The sequence below is a fragment of the Orbilia oligospora genome, assembly GCF_000225545.1.
Source record: "Orbilia oligospora ATCC 24927 unplaced genomic scaffold scaffold00006, whole genome shotgun sequence".
Lineage (NCBI taxonomy): Eukaryota > Fungi > Ascomycota > Orbiliomycetes > Orbiliales > Orbiliaceae > Orbilia > Orbilia oligospora.
The window spans coordinates 926,085-948,586 of NW_011645563.1; the positions used below are offsets into that span (position 1 = coordinate 926,085).

The 22,502-nt window shown below is 45.1% G+C and overlaps 3 protein-coding genes across 3 annotated transcripts; 2 read left to right on the top strand and 1 right to left on the bottom strand.

Annotated features, from left to right (window-relative positions):
- Window positions 1-9,262: 9,262 nt before the first annotated feature.
- AOL_s00006g292 (uncharacterized protein) lies at window positions 9,263-12,671 on the top strand (the record flags this gene model as incomplete). Its single annotated transcript, XM_011119601.1, has 3 exons — window positions 9,263-9,305; window positions 9,373-12,516; window positions 12,580-12,671. 3 exons carry the CDS (start codon window positions 9,263-9,265, stop codon window positions 12,669-12,671), a joined length of 3,279 nt encoding a protein of 1,092 aa, XP_011117903.1.
- A 3,994-nt stretch (window positions 12,672-16,665) lies between these two features.
- On the top strand, window positions 16,666-18,023 carry AOL_s00006g293 (uncharacterized protein; the record flags this gene model as incomplete). Its single annotated transcript, XM_011119602.1, has 2 exons — window positions 16,666-17,500; window positions 17,638-18,023. 2 exons carry the CDS (start codon window positions 16,666-16,668, stop codon window positions 18,021-18,023), a joined length of 1,221 nt encoding a protein of 406 aa, XP_011117904.1.
- Window positions 18,024-19,318: 1,295 nt separating this feature from the next.
- AOL_s00006g294 (uncharacterized protein) lies at window positions 19,319-21,943 on the bottom strand (the record flags this gene model as incomplete). Its single annotated transcript, XM_011119603.1, has 11 exons — window positions 19,319-19,352; window positions 19,429-19,741; window positions 19,825-20,024; window positions 20,098-20,369; window positions 20,446-20,658; window positions 20,732-20,803; window positions 20,876-21,100; window positions 21,193-21,307; window positions 21,399-21,487; window positions 21,560-21,615; window positions 21,736-21,943. The coding sequence occupies 11 exons, from the start codon at window positions 21,941-21,943 to the stop codon at window positions 19,319-19,321; spliced, it is 1,797 nt and encodes a 598-aa protein (XP_011117905.1).
- Between the last annotated feature and the right edge of the window lie 559 nt (window positions 21,944-22,502).

The window sequence follows — 22,502 nt, forward strand, 5'->3', positions numbered from 1 at the left end:
TCCAGTCTAATGGCCAATCGTCCGATATCTGATGCACGGAGCGGGGTAATCAAAATTCCATGCATGGCATGCATATAAAAAAAATTGAAAAAAAAATAAAAAAAAATTCACAATTACCCCTCCTCTCTTATCTGATCCGATATCGATCATAGGAGATTTCCTCGAAGGGACCCCTCTTATCTAATAGCCCGGTATTCCAGACGCCACAAGGCCTCAACGGCCCTTAGATCGCACAATGTCTCTCAACCCCGCATTTCGATATCGTCTTGGAGGTTGACGTCAAGACAGGTCGGACACCCACAAACTAAAAATAAAGAAAAGAAAATAGATAAAGATTCCTTTATCACGACCGACCAAAAACATCGGATGAAAAGCAAAAGGAAGCCCCAACGGCGGCAAGGATTAAAAATTCTCCGCGGGAAGTTGCCAGGAAAAAGGAATATCAGATTGATCCTGCATGATGCTAAGATTAGATAAGGCTCCTTGGGTCAGCTTTTTGACCTAAAGGCTCGATACCAGCGATCGAAGGGGGGGAAGCCGCAAAGGATCTTGGGTCAGGCTCTCGTTTATCGTGATATGAAGGTGCATACGTTAAGTATATGTATGCTTGAAGGCTTTAGCACTTGCATTACTTTTCACAAGGCAGCATTTACTTCTATCGATGTGAAGATTTATACATCTCGCCGATGACACAAATCGATCCATCTTGTGATATTTGTGTCCTAAGTATCAATCAACCTCCAATGTTCAAATCCAGGAGGGTGGTATGTGCGATTCGTCCAAATAATCTCTCTCTATCTGGCATCCACATTTTCCAACGGCAGTGAAGATCCAAGGCAGATTCTGGCTATATCCCAAGGCTTGGGAGGATCATTTTACCCGTCCCTCTGGCTCAAAATTTGCGAGTCCCCGTTACCCCGGATTTTGTAGACAAGCCATCCATGGCTGATGGACTATACCCGCTGATAGGCTATAGTAGATCCTAGCATTAGAGAGCACTGCGGAATTTTTTTTGGATCAGAAAGAGGTATTTAGGGAACGTTGATCAATGATCAATGATCTCGATCTCTTCGCGATTGCGGGAAAACTTCTAAAAAGTCAAGATGCATAGGTATATACCAATTCCAAGGAAAACTATCGCGCAATTTTGTGTTGATGTGGGTCAACTTTATTCTTCCGATTCATTATGTAAAACAAGAGCTGCTACATTCGCTCATTGGCTTGCTCGATGTCATTGTTCGGCTTCCTGACGTTAATAGGCCATGGCATCGTCTGCTGCTTCCTTATCGATATTCCAACGCCACCCCAACAGGCATTGACAAGCTTCAACAAGCCTGTGCATCCGAATTCATGCAGTAACTTATGTAGCAGGGGACGATGAGAACTATATCGCCCCGTTTCTTTCTGGCCTGCATGTCAAAAAAATCAAAAAGAAACCGAGGTCGTATCACAATTTCACAACCTTCCACAAAACGCTCGTTCGTCTCGGACAGAATATCTGCTCGCGAATTGGATGTTCCCATCTTTTTTTTTGTGGAGTCCTTTTTACCCCGGACTTACATACCTTCGTGCTTTCTGGAGGGGGATTTTCGGGAACTATCTCCTACGAACGAGTATCCGTGCTCCTCCTCAATCCCATCAGCTGACCAGTTTGAAGAACGATTAATCTGTTCCCCTGTATTGCCAGTATATGTAGTGGAGCCGTTTTTTTTTCATTCGTTTTTTTTTTGTTCTTCAAAGCACTATGTACTGCGTACAAGCCGCATCATGCAGCTCCCACCGATCTTTATGTATGGCTAGAAAAAGCGAGAGCGTGCAGTTTCCTTTTCTTTTCCAGAAAAATGCTCCAAAAGGCCCACTGCATGCATGCATTGGCTTTTTTATCTTAGTTTATAATAAAGGAAAAGAAAAGAAAAGAAAAAGAGGATTATTTGGCGCGAAATCCGCCCGTATTCTAAGGTTTCCATGTGCGTGCCGTTCTATGCAAGAAGCAGCAGCAGCAGCTAAACTAGCAGCGAAGGAAAGCACAAAGCAGAATGCAATAAAATGTGACACGGAGGCCGGCAAGTTAACAGTCTACATCATATGTAGCTAGCTAGAAGGTTTAGAAGGAGAATACGATTGCATGCCTCCGTACATACGGGCTTGCAGTAGTTTAGTTCGCTACTAGGAGATCTGATAGGCCGGACAATATTTCACGCACCTTTCTCTTGCACAAGGCTGCAAGCAAGCTGCGAGAGAAAGAAAAAGCTCACAGCAAGATGGGCTGCACTCCGGCTCAAGCCGTCAAGGATTCGTCTGATTTCTCTGCTAGTCTTGGATTCGGAGATACTTTTGTGAGGCTTCATCGGTGATGCATTGCATATAAAGGTGTTGGTAGAGGCAGGTTGCTTTGACAGCTCATTTGTCCCTCACTTATATGCAATGCAATGGTGTCAATAGCATCGTATCGTATCAGTATCAGATTACCAGAAGCCCAGCTGGCGGTTCTAGGCAAGTCGATAAGCTAACGGGGCTCTCTGCTCCCAGGTTTCTCCGAGAAAATATTGACAAACTAGCTGTTAAACTCTATGAGCTAACAAAAACGGTAATTCAATCAAAAAAAAAAAAAAAAAAAAAAAAAAAAAAAAAAAAAAAAAAGTTGGGGGACTTAAGTGGCTATAGAGAAACAGTCTATAGAGAAGTCAAGTAAGTTTTTGGATAATAATAGTATAGCGTTTGATATTGAATTGGACTACAGTGCTGTTGTCTGAACCCGGGAGGGCACGTTTGCTGAACGAGCTGCAATGGCTGGGCCAAAAAAAAAAAAGTTCCGGAACGCGTGATCAACTGCAGGCAGGCAGGCAGGCAGGCATGGCTAGGATTCAAGGGCAGGACATCGATGCGAGCCTTATACATAAGTAAGTAAGTACTTACTTACATGCCTCGACACTGTGTGGGAAGGGAAGCTTGGGCAAGCCCACCTACCAGATGTGGATCTGAAAAAGTGGGTGCAGTTTAAACGCTTGATTGTTTGGTCCTGCAGGGCACAACACCACCCCCAAAGTCTTTAGCCTCCTCCGCCAGCCCAATAGTCATTGCGGCTGTCTCGGTAGTACGATGATGAGAAATACTTACATGTAACTACTACTTAGTAGTGAGGAAAAGAAAAACGGTATTCTTCAAGCGAACTCGCCGGGAAAGGTTTTCTGGAGGCAAATCGGGCCTCCTTATGCAGGGAATCGAGAAGTTCGTTGGGAAGCTAGAGAGGGAAAGAAAAAAAATTCGTTCCATGGCATTTTCAAAAACCTGAATCGAAAAGGAAAAAAAAGATATTCAAAACTGAACTACATATCAAAAGCCCCGAGAAAGGCGTTGGAAAGAGATTTTGCAAAATTCTACGAAACGATCTTCCGAAGCTCGAAGACCCACTCGTATGCAAGTTGCAAATCGTCGACAAGGTCGCCAACGATCGATTGCTCCTTCGAGTTGTCTCATCAGTTGTCTGATCAGGCTCTTTGGCGACTTCGTCTACAAGGGTGCCACAGTCATTTTGGAAATTCGAGTCCAAGCTAGCTTAGTCCAAGGAGGCCGCGAATGTGGATCCCCACCTGTTTTTGCTATATGTCAAAAGCAAGATTAGGACTCTTTTTTCTTTTCGAAGTCTGGTCCAGGATGATCGATTGCCCTTGAGCTCCGGCTCCGCTGACTTGTCGTCCATTTCTTCCCAAGGCCGAGTCAAGCCGAACCGTATATAGAATTTGATAGCTTTTGTTCCTTTCAATATAGTGGATCCGATGGAGTCTTGGGAAGCCTTTGGTACAGCATACCGTCGACGCATCATTAGAAGGAAAGGGAAAACAAGAACTTCAGATCGGCTTATCATGATATTGATCTTCGATAAATCCCTTTGATTCATTAAATTCGAATTCCAATCTGCCAATGCCATTATTGTAACAGCAACCAACAGGCAGCATGACCAACGTGCATGGGGGCAGAAGCATAGTTCGGTTTGCCGCATAAAATGGCGAGCTTAGCTTACCGGCTGCTCCATGTCGCTCGCCTGGTTAAGTTGGACGTTCCCTGGTCGCTTTTTCGGCAGCCACTTTGGAACAGCGAGATGTCAGTACGGTACGGAGTACTTACTATTGAAAGACAAGCGGTTGCTGTTGCACGGGGGTTGCCGGCGACGGAGCTTGTTATCCGTCTAGCCCTGGTTAATAATACAAAAAGGCTGTTTCTTGAGCACTATAACTCCTGACGGGTTTTTTCTCCCTTTGCTTAAGGAAGCTCTTGCCTTGATGGTGGTATATCGCGGGAAGTTGGGCTATAGGCTGTCAACTGGGTTATTGCTACTTGGGTGGGCGGTTCCGCAGTTACATGCGTGGCGTATATTGGGTTTATGTTCTGGGTGTCGACTCGGATACGGAAAGACTCGAGATGTTCAGTGTGGGAGCGCCGCAAGAAAGAATGGTTCACATGTACAGACACAGCCAGCAAAAGAGAATTAAGCTGCCTGCATTTTCTGCAGTGCATCACAAAGCAACAGCCAAATTACTATTTTATTATTTTTATATTTGCTTTTCAATAATCGGAAAAGCAAAGTAGGTGAATGGGGAAAGAGGAAGACGTGGTGTGAGGAAAGGAATAAGGAGCAGGGGTGTAGATACGCAATATGTAGAACATCTAGAGAGACAAAAAATGTGATGACGGGCTGACAGTTCAGTAAGTGGGTAACTTATGTCTGAGAATCGTCTCAGGTTCAACTGAAAACGAAGCGATGGCATCGTCACAGGTACGGTTTAAGGTCGTCGCATTTCAATGAATATAAAGTAATCTCATGCAGTGGGGTGGAGTTATGAGGGGGATTGTACATGTAATGGAAATATGTATGATGTACGTACAATCTGTAGAGCCCCTCCTCCATCCTCCTCGTGGATGGATACTCAGGAAACTGGAGCAAAGGAATTTAAAGCCATGGCCATGGCCAAAAAGACATATATCCAAATATGGTGCTGTTGCCCGTGCTTGCCCACCTTAGCGAGCAGGAAAAGAAAAAGGCATCCAAGAAAGTGTAGCTTTCCCGGCCTTTTATCGCATGCTTCTCGTGCAGGTTTTCAACCTACCATGTTGGTGGGAGACCCGTGCGAACGGGCTAGTAGGATGTGCGTGTTTTTTTCTCGTCATACCAAGTTTAAATCCTGAGCTATCGTGAAGCGGGAAAGGTTCATCGGGGACCCTTGTTGATCTCTGTCTGCTGCAGCCAATCCACGTTCTTGAGGTCTTAGAAGTGGTGTATTAAAGACGCAGTTGGGGGCGACATGCCGGTAGACAGTATCGACGATGGGATGGTTTGTCTTGGAGGTCATAAAATATGAGGGAGGGAACCAACTTTACGTACCTGTGGCTATATTGAGCGGATGATGGCGCTAAGATCAAGCTGCCAAAGACGGATGAAGTTAAGAGAAAGAAAGAAAGAAAGAAAGAGAGAGGTTCGGGAGGCTTAACCGGTAGTGGTGAACTGGACAAGTACGTACTGCAAGTGCCAGTTTCTTTTTGGAACCGAGTTATATATAATTGACATGATGATCTTGGGGGTGGCTCCGGCCGTATGTATGTATATTTTCGATCATGATCATGTTGGGTTTTTTTTTCTTCTTTTTCCTTTCCTGATGATGCCTCTTTTTTTTTTTTTTTCCCAAGCCATGTAATGTACTCACTTATTTACTTTGCCCAACGTTGAACAATCCGATACGAATTCGAAGAAGATCGTACGATGGAGTTATGTCGACTCATTACGTAGAATATACACAGGAAGCAGGAAAAAGGCCATGTTTCAACGGTGCCGATATCAAAAGGACAAGACTTGATGCGCTGTATCTTGAAATAGGAACATTTTAGTTAACAGGCTAGTTAGTACTTACTTACAGACAGGCATAGCTTGTCGATAGGGGAGAAATAAGATCCAGGGTGGCCATTGTCAGGTTCCCATTGCATTGCGCCTTTTAGACGGGCAGGCTTTCGTGAATCTGGGAACAGGGATGATACAACCTTTAGCGTCAATCGTTCTGGGCCCCACCCGCCACAGTATGTAAGTGTACTATGTAAGTGTAAGTGCAAGTGTAAGTAGCATACTGTGTATGTAGGTCAGTATGCGAGTACATGTATGCGAGTCCGTACATATGTAAAGCAGCGGAGGGTACATGCAGGAATAAGTACAGTACTTGGGAAGGAATTAAGTAGCTGACTTGCTAAGTTCTGACTTGCACCAGCTAAGTCTGAAAAAGAACAAGACCCTTCATGTTCACGGCATCTTGCTTGCATTACCATACATACAGCCATTCAGAATTAATGAACATCGACTCGGACTGGAATTGAAACTGGAACTGGACGTACCGGCGGTGAATATTATTCGAAGGCAGCAGACCGACCAACCATTACAACTTGCATCTGCAACCGCACTGCATTACGGGAATTCGATACTCTATCTATCTACCTACTTACCTATTACCTACCTACTTACCTACATATCTATCTATCCCCTACCTAAATAGTGGCCATAGTTCATTTTCTTTAGATAATATTTTTTTTTTTAAAAAAAAAACAGTTTCCAATAAGGTTTCTTTCTGGGGCTCGAGACTTTTAAGCGCAGAGGCCGGTCTCAGCGCTGTCAGTTCCGTGAAAACGAACCTGGCTGCTGCAGCAGAGTTTTTCTTTCCTTCTTTCTTTTCTTAATTGAAGACGACGACGACGACGACTACGAATACGACAGCGACTGGGAAGGGAAAGTTGGAAAGATATTTAGTAGAAGTATAGTACCATACTTCTTAAGATCAGTTAACTTCCGAGTTATATTATACGGCTTGCCTGTCTGCCTGCCTGCATACAAACAGACACACACACACACCCACACACACATATATACACATACATACTTCATACACAAACAAGTCCATACGATAAACCATATATACACACACCTCCCAGTCAGTTCAGTTGAGTGCAGCTCAGTCCGGTCCAACATCGATTATCGCGATACTATTCATTGAGCATCAGTTCAGAAGTCGGTAAGTTATTTAGTTATTTAGTTAATTAGTCAATTAGGTAGTTAGCGGTGTCTGTTATGTAATAAGATCCCCTTTCTCTCCCTCTCCCTCACCCTCCCTCTTGCTTCCTTTCCATCTATCTTTCTTTCTCGCTTTCCCTTCTTTGAATTCCCGGACCTCTTTGGTATGGTTCATCAAGCCTTTCCCCCTTCCCTCCCCTTCCCTCCCTTCCCTTCCTTTCCCTTTACATGCTTTTCTCGGGCGCGTCGGAGCTGTCTTAATTGTCTTAATTGAATGGACGTCTGTCAGCCACCATCCTTGAAGCGGTTGAAGCGAGCAACACTTCTTTCCCAGACCAAACGTTCTAACCAACTTGATCTTGGACTCTCCAATTAAAGGCTGTTCAGTCCGACGAAGCTTCAATTGACACAAGCACAAGAACACTTATCCGGAAGAAAAATAAAAAAGTAAAATAAAATAAAAATAAAGTAAAAATAAAACAAATTGTTTATTCTTGTTCTTATTCTTATTCTTATTCTTATCCTTATTCTTACTCTTCTTTCTCTATCTTCAGATCTTCATCTTCCTGTCGTTACTTCCACTTTTACCTTTTTTGTTTGACCCGACCCGACTTCCAAATCAACTTTAAACTGCCCCTCGGCACCTCCCACCGTACACACGCACTTACATACATACACACCTCGCGGTACAGTACAGTACAGTATAGTACAGCACGGTACGGTACAGCAGAGTACGTTCGTCTTTTTATTTTATTTTATCACTCTCTTTCCGTTGTCCCGTTCGCAGTGTTGCATTTTTTCAGGTGGAGCTTTTTTACAGCCCATCCAGTCGGTCAATCAGTAAACCAGTCAGTCAGTCCATCGGTCAGTGAGTGGGTCGTCGGCCAGCGCTACCAACCAGCCTGCAAGCCAGCCCTTTCCTTTTGTTGGGCATTTGAGGTGCTCTGCTTAGTTGGTATCCAGCCGACTTAGTGCAAAATCACACATATCTCCGGCCATGCCTGAGCTACCTCAACTCGAACCGACTCGGCTCGACATCACACATCACATCACATCTCATCCTTTCCGTACATAGCTTCTCTGCCCTCTTCTCTGCATCTCTGGATTCATCATCATCATCATCATCATCATCCCCATCTTCACATTCACATTCACCTTCATATTTGTCCTGCTATTTCTCGTTTTTCAGAGCCATGGATGATACGCTTTTGCTGTCCCTACCATATGGATCCTGAAACCCGAGCCCTCTTCCGTCCATAATCCATAATTTCTTCTTCCACACACACACACACCTCTCTGCGTTGCTCAACTCCCTTCTTCCCTGCAGCCGCCTCCTGCCATATTCATCCTATCCACCCTTATCCACAACCATCATCCAGAACTTTGACTGCATCATCGACATTGTTCTCTTGACCCTATCTGGTGTAGCTAATCATAGTATGTGGTTTTCTATATAGAAGCACTCTTCCCGTTCGAATCAATTTGTGGCTTTTAGCGAACGATCACTACTCCCTTGAGCACCAACGACAACTCTTCTCTTCCTCTCCTCCTAGCTTGGCAATCTACTCGCCTGGAAGTCTAAACGTGTATCTATCACCAGATACGACCCCGTATCATTTATTCTGGGCCTTGCAAGACCTCTATATGGAACCGACGGTGAACTGAGATCGAACATCCTTAATCTATCTTTCGCTATTCGTGTCAAACGTTACACGAAAGCTAATACTTACGAAAAAACCACATATACTACCTCCCATTTATCTTTGGCTCCAGCGTCCAGGCCTTGTACCATTCCCAATTCAGCTCTCGGACTGAGTTGAGTATACTATTAGGCTGGATACTCGTGGTTTCATATAAACTTAAAGTTCACCTACAGTTCGAACAGTGAATTGATATCTCAACTGCAAACGCTATATCAATTCAAGCTTCAATTCTAGTTCTAGCAAGACAGTTCCTGCTAATCGCATTACGGTCAAATTGGTAAGCTTGCAGTCTGCATCTCATAGTTTGGAATTCCGGACAGCTGTCCTCTACAGGAAAAAAAAAACGAGAGAAAGAAAGAACGAGAGAAAGAAAGGGACTTTAATATCAGGGACCAAATGCTCACCGGTTCTATTTGCTGTTCTTAGATCTTTTTTCAAATCTACTCCTATTTCCATTTTGAAGAAATCATCCGGAGAAGGCTGGGCTACGAGGGGAGTTGCTGTAGCCTACGATATGCCCCCAATGAATACGATACCGATTCCAAAAGAAGCCAACGGTATGGATTTCAAACCAACTTAACTAATATCCTTATGACTAAGTATTTTTTCCCCCCGGTTGGATAGAACAAATCCCTCTGGAGCCGGCCAGTGTGCCGGTGAAAGCCAAGGAGAATCCACCGCCTAAAGTCGACCGCCCGCGTCCTCATGTCTGTTCTATATGCACCAGGTCGTTTGCGAGATTGGAGCATCTAAAACGCCATGAGAGATCCCATACGAAGGAAAAGCCATTTGAGTGCCCGGAATGCCTAAGGTGTTTTGCGCGCCGCGATTTGTTGCTACGACATCAGCAAAAACTACATCTCACTACAACTCCCTCAAGTCGACCTCGCAATGGCGTGCGCCGTGAGAGCACATCCTCCGTAGCACAGCCAGCCGGCAGTAGAGTTCGCAAGAACTCGGTTAGTAATGCTGGGGGACGGCCTCGTGCAAACACTATCGCTCATGTCGATAGTAATACTCTTAGCCTATTGGCCAAAACGACAACTGGAGCCAATCAGAATCTCCCGAAGCTCGAGACAGGCTCACTCCGCGGCCTCAATGTTGTAGGGACATCGCTAGGAGCATCTACGGTAGTACCGCAGGAACTCGACATTGAAGGCATACTGTTCGGAAATCCAACCACAGTAAACCCGGCAGTTCTTCAATTCAGTGCGTCTCCACACGCTAACACCTTTGGATCTCCAACCTCCCCTTTCGAGCCGGTTTTCGGGAATTCAAACGCCGTAATTGACGACGACGATGACCCTACCGAGTGGATGATGCTCGGGACGGGCGTGTACGCCTCTGAACAAGCTGTGGAAAGCTCATCTCCAAGTGCAATTAGCACGACGTCGATTAGTGCTGTGAGCGAGGCTCTGCAGGACACCAATACATGGTGGAATAACAATGCATCCACTATGAGCTCTGCTACAACATTGAGCACTTCACCGTTTATGTCAGCTTCTGATTACAATACCACGTCCTTCAACCCATCTCCCCCTCCACCTGCGGGAACGATATCTCCAAAGGCTCTCCAGGCACAGGGAGGGAATCATCATGATTTACCATTCTTCGCCAACTATAGCATGACTAATATTTCCCCAAACCATTTCCTTTCACCAGAATCCCACTTCCAACCAGAGATGCAGCATGAATTTCCTCATGATTTCTCAGGATTTCAACAGACGACCCCAGCAGCACATGCGACACAGACAATAACGGACTCCGCACGAGCAGCAATCCTTTTGACCCTTGCTCAATCATCCAATGCGTACCGCAATCATCAACAAGCCCAACATCAGCGTCGCTATTCCTCTGCTCAGTCACCTCCTCTCCATGTTCATCGAAACTCTTTTACTGCCCAACTTCCGGGTACTCAGGACCTTCAAAAATATGTGCAAAGCTATATCAAGCATTTCCATCCTCACATGCCTTTCTTCCATATTGCAACACTGGATTTCTCTTCTCCTTCCTATGCCGTAAGCCAAAAGAAAGACAACCTCCTTGGGTTGAGTGGCTTTGCGGGCGGCGGAGGCTGCCTTATTCTCTCTATGTCTGCTATCGGTGCACTCTATGCGGGTGAGGTCTCCGTAGCTAAGGAGATCTATGAAGCGGCTAAGAGGATGATCCATGTCTTCATCGACAATAGAAGAAAGGCATCTGTCTCTGCTGCCGTCTCCGGGAATGGAGGGGGCGCACAGTCTACTCCACTCTGGTTGGTACAGTCAATGCTCTTAAATGTAGTATTTGGCTTGAACAGCGGAGAGCATATGTCCAGCGAACTTGCTCTGTCTCATTGCACTGCGGTGGTTTCCTTGGCACGAAATGCCGGACTATGCAAGCCATATACAAACGTGCATAGCACTAGCCACCTCGGGCCTGATGCAAGCATGCTCGATATGTGGAACGGGGCGATGAAGCTCGAAAGCTTGGATGACCATGCAGATTGGATCAAATGGATTGCTGAGGAGGAGAGAAAACGTACACTGTACGCAGTTCACAAGCTTTCCTCGATGCTTTGCATTACCTACAACCACTCCCCGGCTTTAACAAATTCCGAAATCCGGCTGGATCTCCCCTGTGACGAAGAACTCTGGGCCGCGGAAACAGCAACAATGTGGAAGATGAGAGGTGGTATTCAGGCGGCAAAACAGGCCGCGGTTCCTTTCTCAATGGCATTGAACACGCTCCTCTCTGCCAACCAAACCCAACAGGATCGTGCGCACAATAGGGAGGATCAAAAATACATGGGCCCCCACGGAAAACTGAAGCCCTCCGAACTTCGCCCTAGCCACTTTGGTGCCCTTTCTCTTATCCTCGCACTTCACGTTTACATTTGGGAAACTCGGCAACTTAGCCAGTCCAGGCAATTTTCTGCGACTGAAGTAGAGGCTGTCCATGCACATATCGAGCCAGCACTCCGGGCCTGGGAAGAGGCTTGGGCATCGCACCCACAGTCTAGCATCGAGAGACCTAGCCCATTCGGTATTGGTCCTATGGCTGCAGATAGTATTCCTCTCCTAAACCTTGCTTATGTTCGCCTGTTTGTTGATCTGGGCATGTCAAGAGGGCCTTTGTTCGCTCGCGACTTCTCTGGGATGATTGACGAACTAAACAAAAACTGGGCTGAGCAACCAACTGCTACCTCCTCTGCAAACTCCTCCGCTTCCGAATCTGCGGATACGCCGCCTGGATCCAACAGCTCTCCAGCCTCGTCCCCCAACTCGGCTCTAACATCGCCAGATCTCAATCCTTCAAGGGGTGGCGCACACTACCAAACCCCATACTCACAATCTAGCGGGATATCATCTCGGCGCGAAAAACACATTCGCCGAGCCGCTTTCTACGCCGCGGATGCTCTCGCTATGTCTGAAAAATCCGGGCTCTCATCCCCCGACTTTCTATCAAGGGAACTCCCAATGCAATCTTTAATGTGTGCTTTTGATTGTGCACAAGTTTTAGCAGAGTGGGTTAACGCTGTTCAGGAGCGAGTGCGACCATTCATGGGCAAATTTGGAGACGCGGAATGTGATCTGATGAGCATTGAGGCTTTGATGATGTTGGAGAACGAAGATCGTGTATTGCTAGGTCGTGTGATTGAGATTCTTAAGAAGTCACACGAAAAAATGGTGTTCGAGTGGGATAGCATCGTTGGAGGTAATGACGAGGTCAGCGTGAGCATTCTAAGAGTTAGTGCTCACTTGTTGGAGAAAGCCTCTGTCTGGCCAGGTGAGTTTCACACTGCACACTCTTGCATTGAGATAGCATTCTAATATATATCACGTTGAATAGTTGTAAGGGTCTACTCTTCTGCCCTTCGCTACCACGCCGACAACATTGAATCTAGGCCCAAGAACACTGGAATCCTTGGGCATGGCCACTAAGCCCCCATCGACACGATCATTAGCACTTTCTCGAGTCATCATTGCGGGCAATTCAACATTACTGCGAACCGTTTCGGCGAAGTTTTCTATTTGAAATTTAGCGTCAGCGGATATGGGAGGAATACAGCATCTAACACCAGCGAAACAATGCATCATGTAACAACAGCTAGCGGATTCTCGGGCAAAAAGGGTAGTTTTTGAAATATTGCAACATTGATACCATTTTATACCATACCAAACCTCGGACAAAAAAAAACCACAAAACCAAAAACACCTCAATTAATGACTTTTTCTTCTTGGTGGAAACCTTTCGTCACAGTTTCTTGGGCATTGGAGGAACTTTTGTTTTACAAGCACAACATGCACAGCGTCGCATTTTTTAGGAAATGATACCACTCATGTTTCATTGAAACTACCCTGTAACAAGAGAAACCAAACCAAAAGTACCTATTTCCCATCACCTTTCCTATTTTCCCTTTCTTATTTACCTACTACTTTCTATTCACTGGGTGGGTTTCTTTCTTTAGGTTTCATAAGTTGCCTGTTTTCTTTCCTTTCCAACCTTTGGGAAAAATCACAAATACCAAATATACTGGGCGGGTTTCAATTTCCCCGGGATTCTTTTCAACGGCGTTTCGAGGCTTTTGGTATGGGAGGCGTTTATCTTTTATTTTATTTTTTTATATCTCCCATTAATCCCTGTGGTTTTCTTATATCTCTTTTACGTCTTGACGAGTGTTTCGACTGGAGAAAAAACAGAAAGGTATGGTAATGCGATGAATGCAATGTTGGCAAGAAGTGCTTAGTGCCCGTTAAGAAATCTTACCCGGGTGCCAATTATATTGTCAAAGGGATATCATGGTATCACGGGTATAACTTGTTTTTTTTTTTTACCGAGTTTGAGTATATTTTCTTCTTACTGCTTCTATAGCCCTTATGCATCCCCTCTCAAGTTACACGAGTGAGTCCTGGGCCTGTAACAACATTAACATGTAAAATTAACTATTCCCGTTTTCCCTTCAAATTCTCATTGTTTATCAGTTCTCGTACCCAACTTTTGTTACCATTCAAGAAGCCTCGTCGAGGAAGAACGGAACACCTATCTGAACAAAAAACCAAACCCAACAAGGGCAGGTCTGATGTTGTCAGTTGTAACTGAATCATTTTTGCCAACGAAGAGGGAAAATGTCGTTTCGGTACTTTTCGAGTTCTGAAACCTCGTTGATGTCATCACCAGTATCCGGTCCAATTGGCTTGCGGTATTCCATAGTTGATAGCAGTTTCAAGGCGGTTTGTCATGCTGCAAGTCGGCTGGCTATATTCGATCCTTGGTTTTAGCTTTCATGTAATGTACGTATACGTATATGTATCTCAGTAAACCCATAATTAATTGCCATCATCATGACCATCATCGCCGCTATCATCGTCCTTGCAGGAGACCTATGTGTATACATGTACGTATACGCCATGTGATGCGTAATATTTAGCCTTGTGTATACAAATTCCGATTGAAACTCACTAACCCCAGGAATTCAAATGCACCTCGATTTGATTGTTCAGGTTACAAGAATAGCAATGTCAATGCACATATATGCACGTCTGGTATAGTTTGTCCCGAGAGGTTGCAGTGCTGCATGCCGTCGATTGCCAGATATATCGATATCATCCGGTTTAGGCATGACTAGGAAGTATACCAGTAGATCTTATGCCTTTAAACTCCATCCATGTATGTTTTAAATCTGGCACTGCACCAGGCACTGTTTCGTTTGGTGGGGTATTTGTTTTCGATGAGGAGGCTTTTGAATTTTCTGTTGAAACAATATCGATCCTACGTAACGGGGAGCCGCCAACGAAAATGCAAATACCAGTTTGCCTACTGCACAGTTCAAAACTCGGTTCGAAAACAAAGTGCCACATGCCTTGCAGCCAGGCAGCGAGCAGTGCGCGGGGTTTAGTGTGACTTCACACGTGGCTGCAGCCATACATTCCACAGAGGCAAGCAAGCGCCACGCAGATCTAGAAGTCACCTTTGCTTGGAATGTCCTCAATCGCTAACAAAAGTCTAGGTAACCGAACATCGATGGTTTCAGTGACATCCTTTTCGTAAGGTTGAAAATGCACGATGTCCAACCGGGAAGTTTTATTTCGGATACCTGCTTCCAGCGTCCCCGCACTGACCCGAATGTCAGTGCTTATTTTCCCGATACGAGACCCGCAGCGGAAAGGGCAATTTCGAGGGTCTTGTCGTTTTGTTATTTGTTTTTGTTTGGTGGCTGGAGAGGGAAAAGACGTATTGCCGGGGCCGGCTGATAACACGCCACCGGTGGAGACTATCGATCACATCCCTCGTTTCTGTCACAGATCACATATGCATCTCTTGTCCAAAGGGTCCATATCAATCGATGTTGCCACGCCCAGGAATTATTTCTAAAGAAGAGGATCACAATCAAAGCCCTCCTCGCTGACGACGACGAATGTAGGCTTTTTTAGTCACGTTTAGTCACGTTCTGGATGTCTCGAGCTAGACGGTGCCTGCATGTCGAACCAAAAAGCCATGCTCTGGATCTCAACGACGCTAGGTGGGCGGGAACAGGAAAGAAAAAGGAACCTGCAGCAGGAACCCTCCATCACAGCAAGGTTATTCGCTATCAATCGACAAGCTAAGGTTGCGGGATATCTGCCAAGAAGCGGTTTGGTTGGTCGGGGCTCAATCTAGGCGCCATCCCCTGTACATTGGGCTTCAACCAACCAATTGCCAGCAGTCGCACCCCGACTTTACGGCACCCTGGCTGCGGGCTCCATCATTGCTTGCTGCAGATTTGCAGTGAGGAATTGGCAGAGACATCTGCGTAATGCTGCTTCTTCGCTCTATCGGTCTCCTTCCCTCGTTCCTGATAGCATAAAGTCGCAAATGAACACTCTGCGCTCTCAGACCATACTCAACTGTTTGCTCCGGTCCCTTCATTTTAGGCGCCCAATCCTTTTTTCTGAAGCGGCGAAGAGGTGCTGCGACGCAAATTTAACACTTACTCTCCCAGAAACTCGGGACCGACATACGTGATCATCCCCCTCAACAGTATAACTCGGTTTCTTCGTTGGTGGGCTGAAGTAACAGGACTCTTTTTGGGCCGCTAACTTCCAATCAGGCTGCCTTCTGCTGTGCCCTTTTTTTTGATTGTTAATTGGGGTATCACTGCTTTTTGAACCTGCATCCTGCAATCCATTCTTAGACAGGTCAGTCCCTTCCATCTACTCGCATCTCACTTCCACTTTTCCCTCCGTCGCTCTCTTACAAAACATATACATATCACCTGCATCTTGCATTACCAACTTCAAACCCGAGTTCCCTCCTTTTGATTGCTTGAGAATTGTATTACCCACGCCCTTTCATTCAAACCACTTGACATAAAACCGTCATAAGGCCCGTTTGCACCCGCGCATCTTGCATACATATTCCACACGCCGCCCACATCTTGCCATTTGACTCTTTTGACTTCTGACTTGTACCATCCTTCCATTCGTTCGTTTGCATCTGCACATCCCACCATCTGCAAGAAATAAAAAATAAAGAAAAATCAAGGTTTCTTTTTGGAGATATCTATATTTATCACAGAGTGGAGTGTACCACGGCGCGGCTACGTCTAGAAGGTCTAGAGAAGCCTTTGGTGGAGGAGGAAGACTCCGTGATATTGGTTCCCTGTCCTGGACATACTTAACATCCTGATAGTCTTGCAAGCGCTCTCATCTCGCATATATCTCCACGAGTATGCGTGACTGAAGAACCCCAAGACTCTCGAACTCCACTGGGCGACACTGTTGTAGTCTATCCCGTCCACTGCTCCCCTATCCCGGTCTCTTTTTGCCTCTCGAGTTCCTTTACCCGTCGCTGGCCCTTGTAGTGCACACAGTCACACTGTTGATATATAAATCATTCCCTGCACTAATCATTCCCAACCCTCCTTTTTAATCCTTTTTCTTTGATAAAACTTCTCCTATGGCATATCAACGGAACGATCCCTCCCGTAGTTATACCAATATACCTGAGCTCACATCATCTCAGATATTCACACCTCCTCTACCACCACAGGCACATCAATACGGTGGTTATCAAAGCCCCCAATCCCCCACAACCACAATACGGACAAAGACCCCACCGGCGCCGATACGGACAAATATACCTTACGGATCAGGTTTTCCGTTACAATTCGCAGCTCCTCCCCGGACACCAACACACGCGCCACAGGCAACCTCAACATTTATTCCTTCTGCAAATACTATCGATTACGCACAGGCTGGGTTTGCCGCTCCTCCACTAACACCACTCCGTTCTGCACCTTCGGCACACTCTCTGCATTCGCTAGCTTCGAAGAGTAACGATAATTTATATTATCATTATTACCAACCAGAACCTATCCCACCGGTTCCTCAGATCCAGGATATCCACGTCTTCAACCCATCCGCAAAGGATAATTCGCTGTACGCCTATAACACAGAAGTAAACTCTGAAGTCGCCCGTAGAAAACGAAAAGAAGCAATGTCTGGATACGCGCAAGATCCATCTCAACCACAGCAGCAGGGAATCCCGTTGCAGAACGTGGCGCCCGGTGGCCCTGAATATGGACAAACCATGACTTTCGATCCCCCACCGACCCAACCGTTAGATCGTGCGCCGGAACAACCGCAGCCAATGGAATACCAACCACCAGCACAATTTGACAATGGCGCGAGCCAACCACATGCGCCGGGACAAATCGCGCATCCAAACCAGATTTTTGGTGCTCAGGAGTACAAGTATGGGTTCTGCAGCTGTTTTGGCGACATTGGTTCTTGTAAGTTCCTTTTTGTTTTCCTCATCTGAATTCCACGTTTTTCCGTGACCTCGCGAAAGCGATTTGCCAAGGAATTCTTGTTTGGACGAAATTACAACAAATTCAACGCATATAAGCTAACTTTGAGTTATCAACAGGTTGTCTCGGATGCTGGTGTCCATGCATGCTCTACTCCAAGACGCATCACAGATTAAAGACCGTCCCAGACTCCAACCTTGATGCATACGGCTCCTGTAACGGTCACTGCGTCCTATTCTGTGCTTTGGCCCCTGTCAGCTGGGTATTCACTATGCTCCAGAGAACCCGAATCAGGGAGCTTTACCAAATCAAGGGATCTCCAATCGGAGACTGCGCAAAGTCGTACTATTGTCCCGTCTGCACGCTCGTTCAAGATGAAAGAGAAATCAAGGAACGAGAGGATGAGAAGAGACGGTGCGCTGGCCCCGGAAGCGGAGTCGTCGGCGAGCAAGGTTACAAGAAGCCAGAGAAGATGGCGTATCAGAGGAGCTCTGTTATCGGTTGAACAGCAACTTAATACATACAACGAGAGAGGCGATAAAAACCCCCTCAATGCCAGTGATTAATGAGTACAAGGCATGTACTCAACTACAACCGGCTAATCTTTGTCATCTTTTTTATTTTTCCCCTCCCTTTAATGAAGTAATGTTCCGCAGTTGACTGTCTTTTGCAAAACATTCGACTCGCAAATCTCCATCTTAGAAAAACAAGCCCCCCTTCGAAATTTCTTTTGTCATACTCTCAGATACACATCCAATTCCTTTCCTATGTTTCGCTCAAATCTTCCCTGCACATATTTCTCTTTTTTCTTTCTTTTGGCATTTTAGCGGGGTTCCATTACTTGCTCTTTTCATCTATATTCAACAAACTTGAATTTTGGTTTGTTTGTTTTTTTCTGGATAGGCTTTCTCCTTTTTTTTCTCTTAAACTTCAATATTGTCTTTCTCACCTTTTGTTTTTTTCAAGCGAAGAAAATCACCTTTTTTTGCTTATATACTTGGTTTTGATTGTTTCACCCTCCAAAAAAGATTGCATTACTACCTTTACTATTACTATTAGTACTCCTTTACTACTACTATTACTACTACCTTTACTATTACTGCCAGATATATTCATCACATTCATTTAGACTTTTGTCAAATAATTCTACCTTTTTTTTCTCTCTCCTTCTCGCAGAAAGCTTCAAAGAAGATATCGTGGTGCAAGCGCGCGGTAGACTTCCTTGGAACAAAAAAAAAACATACTATTTGTATTTTAATACCGAGTTGACAAAGAAAAAGAAAGAAAACCCCCTCCTTGACCTAAATATTTTATCCTGGGTAATATATAGATGCAAATAAGAGGGTGATAAAGACAGCTCTCGGTAGTTTGAGAATAGTGATACGGTTCCTTGGAGCGTGGTTCTATAGATCTAATATAGGAGCACTTATAAAATTTCAGCTACTGACTCAATTGGGGAAAGGTATTTACATTGAACTATATATACTAGTGATATTGTACAGATGGGTAGACTTTGTAATATACCCATGGGGGGAGGGAGGGTCGAAATGGTAAGATAGCTATAGGTTGGTAGTATATAAATTATTTTATTAAAGTTATGGAATGCAATATATGAGGATGTTTGTTAGGAATGGGGACGCTAAACTGCAGGGAAATATACTAAAAAAACAAAAGGTATCGATGGGTAGAATCCTTCCTATAGATATAACTTAAGATCGAAATCCTTATTATATATATACTATTTTTATGGATCCCATTTCTGAAAGTGAAATGGATATTGAACACCATATCCCGCGGGGTTTAGTCGAATTGACATTGTGCGAATCCATATGATCTAAAGATGTTTATAGAAAATTTAGTTTTCCCGAAATGTTATGAATAGTATAGAGGCTATTTAGATTATATCTTACCGGTCTTTATAAACCAACTCGAACTTAATCTCAGCACTTTCAATCGTCATGTCAAGTCTATACCTTGCGCTATAGAAGCTTCTTAGACCTTTCCATTTTTTATCGAATAGATTCTTTGGGACGGTTGATAGATCCGATGTCATTCGACAGACGACGTGAACGTCGCCTTCGACACGGTTCGGAGGGTTATCGCTGCTAGAGGCGACCATGGCGTCTAGGAAGGGAGTGATGTGTTTGAAGTTTCGGTGGAAATGGTTTGAGAAACGACGTTCGTCGGTGAGGGGTTGGCCTTTGAGGATGAACCAGCTGACTTCTGTTGGTTGGGAAATCAAGTGGTTAGAACTAATTTTGTGATATGGTATGGTTTGTAGCTGGAAGGATGGGGGGGGAACATACGATTTCTTGCCATCTTCCTACCGGTTTGGGGATCTATCCATGCATCTTCGGCTCTATGTTTTCCATCGATGAAGAGTTGCGAACTGACGGTGCCGTAGTTTTTTCTACATAGGCGTTCGACCTGTGTTCTTCCGGGGTTCGAGGCGTCCAAGTGAATTTCAAGTCCTCGGATAACAGCTCCTTTTACGATAGCCGTTGCTCTGGATTCTTATGTCAGTGGTTTTACCCTTTTGTGATTAGTTCTTGCACGAGGGGTAAATTGTGTTAACTCACGCGCTTCTCGGTTGGATAACGTTGATTCCGTATGGACCGGCCCAATCGACGACTCTTTGGTAGAGATAGAGAGATTCTCCGAACCCACCGACTAGGAGGATTGTATTTACTCTTCCTGCATTGTCGGATGTTTCTTTGATTTGGTTGTAGATTAAAGTAATGACTTCTGTGATAACAGGGTCGAAGAGAGTTCTCATATCTTCTCTCGATATTAACATTTCACCATTCTCGATTCCGGCTTCTGGGAGGTTGTTTATTGTTGGGACGGTGACCTAGTAGTGTGGGGTTTTATGTTAGCTCAGGAAATTATCGAGATTGGTTTTGTATGCATGTGTTTGGTATACGTACTGTGTATACAGCCTGATCAGGACGATCTCTAAAACCACACTTGATAGCCTCGAAGTTTTTGATGACTTTCTGTTGTGTTTCTAGTCTTAGACTTTCGAAGTGGGATCCCATCCGGTTTTTGAAGAATTCTGCGAAATTTCGATCGATCTTGGAGGAGCCTGCGAAGGCACCTTCGCCGACTGCGCATTCTCGTACTCGTAATCTGGGGCTAATCTATGGAGTATCGATGCCCGTGTTAATATAGTTAAAAATAACGAAGTAAGGATTATGAAGGTATATTACTTACTTCCAAGCAGTTATAGGTGATCAAATCAACTGTTCCACCGCCAGCGTCGCAAACGACTATTCTATCACTAGCCTATATATAATGTTAATTGTTAGAAATGAGTATCAATATATCTAATTTGGGTTCGACTATAAACCAACCGACCTTGATATTATGCGCATCTTGGTTTTTTATACAAAATACAGCCGCGGCTTCGGGCTCACTGATCATTGTCAACCTGTGGCCGTTCGCGAACCCTGCATTCTCAGCACACTTCTGAGTCCTCTGCTTTGCGCCGTCGTTCCAAACGGCGGGGACCGTTAGGACAAAGTCAACTTGTGTGATTTCCATAACATGGTTTCCTTTCTTGCGGTAGAGGGTTTCCATTGTCTGTTGATTAATTCGGAATGTATCTCGTCAGCGGGCTGATGCACAACCATGGTAGCTGAGGTGTGGTTAATTAATTGTATATATCGACGTACGTGAATATATAGCGCATGAAGGAAGTCCGTGCAAACGTCCATAACATCCAGACCATCCGGTATATTGACTTTCCGTTTAATATCAGTATCATCGGACTCGAGTAGTAGCTTGAACCTGAACACTCACACACAAGTGGAGGTTAGTATTTCCATTACTTCTATTTATTGTGTTGATATTGTGGTTGTAGTTGCAGGGACGGACGTACCATGCCAGCCTTCTTGCTGTCGATGGGATATCATATCCCCAGCTGAATTCTGTTGTCGACCCTTCATGATATGATATCTCGGTGGGACACTATTGCGATCACATTGTTAACCTCCTGAATCCTGAGTCTCCAGTAGTGATATTGCTCCAAAGCGTGCATACCGAGTCCATCACACGAGCGCCGGAAGTCGGCCAGCTATTAATAATCTCAATCGAATCTATCCGCATTCCAGGCCACGCAAAGGAAAAAAGAGTCAGCATATCATTCCCTCCGCTTTAATACACCGTATTATCTGTGTATTTGTATATAATATATAAAAAGTGCGGGGAGCACTCACCAGGATCCGATGAGCTACCCCACGCAATCGCGCTGTATGTCGTTCCAAAGTCCACACCAATGATTATACGATGTCGAAACTGTCCGTGTGGATTCTGTGCGAAAGCCGTGGGTTGGTATACCCGCGTCTTTTTCAGATTCTGACCCGGATGGGTCGAGGGAACCTGCGCCGGAAGTTCTACCAGTGCGATTCGAGTCGCATACGCCATGGTTTCTTTGGTCGGTTGTTTTATAACTATCTCGAATGGACCTCTAGATCTGTCTTTTGATATGATGCTGTGTATGGAGCGGATTGATTGACGAGACGGTCAGGGTATCGTCCGCGGCCAATGTATATGGCAGGTAAAGTCTAGTACGGTGAGAACTAGGATCCAGGAACTACGCGCTTTTTTCGATCGACTGAGACCTAGCTAGTTCGAGGTTGGGGTTTTATTCTGGAAGAGCTGCTCCTCAACTTCAAAGGAAGTGTGTAACCATAGATATACAAAACTAAGTAAGCACGGTCAAAGAATAGGGATTCGCGACTAGTTTGTCGATAAAGGGAGCTATGAGTATTGATTGTATGGTCCTCTTTTTTTTTTTTTGGCGCACACTTTATCAAGAGACAAGCCCCCCAGGATCGCAAGTGCGGTGGTACCATGCATATGATTTGACTCCGTAGCTAGTCGAGTCCATTCAGCCTCGCGATGCCCTTGTTCTCTGGGGCTAACGTTGGAGGCTAGCCAATTTCGCTTGGCCAGTTGGGGTGGTTCTGCACCCAAGAGCGGC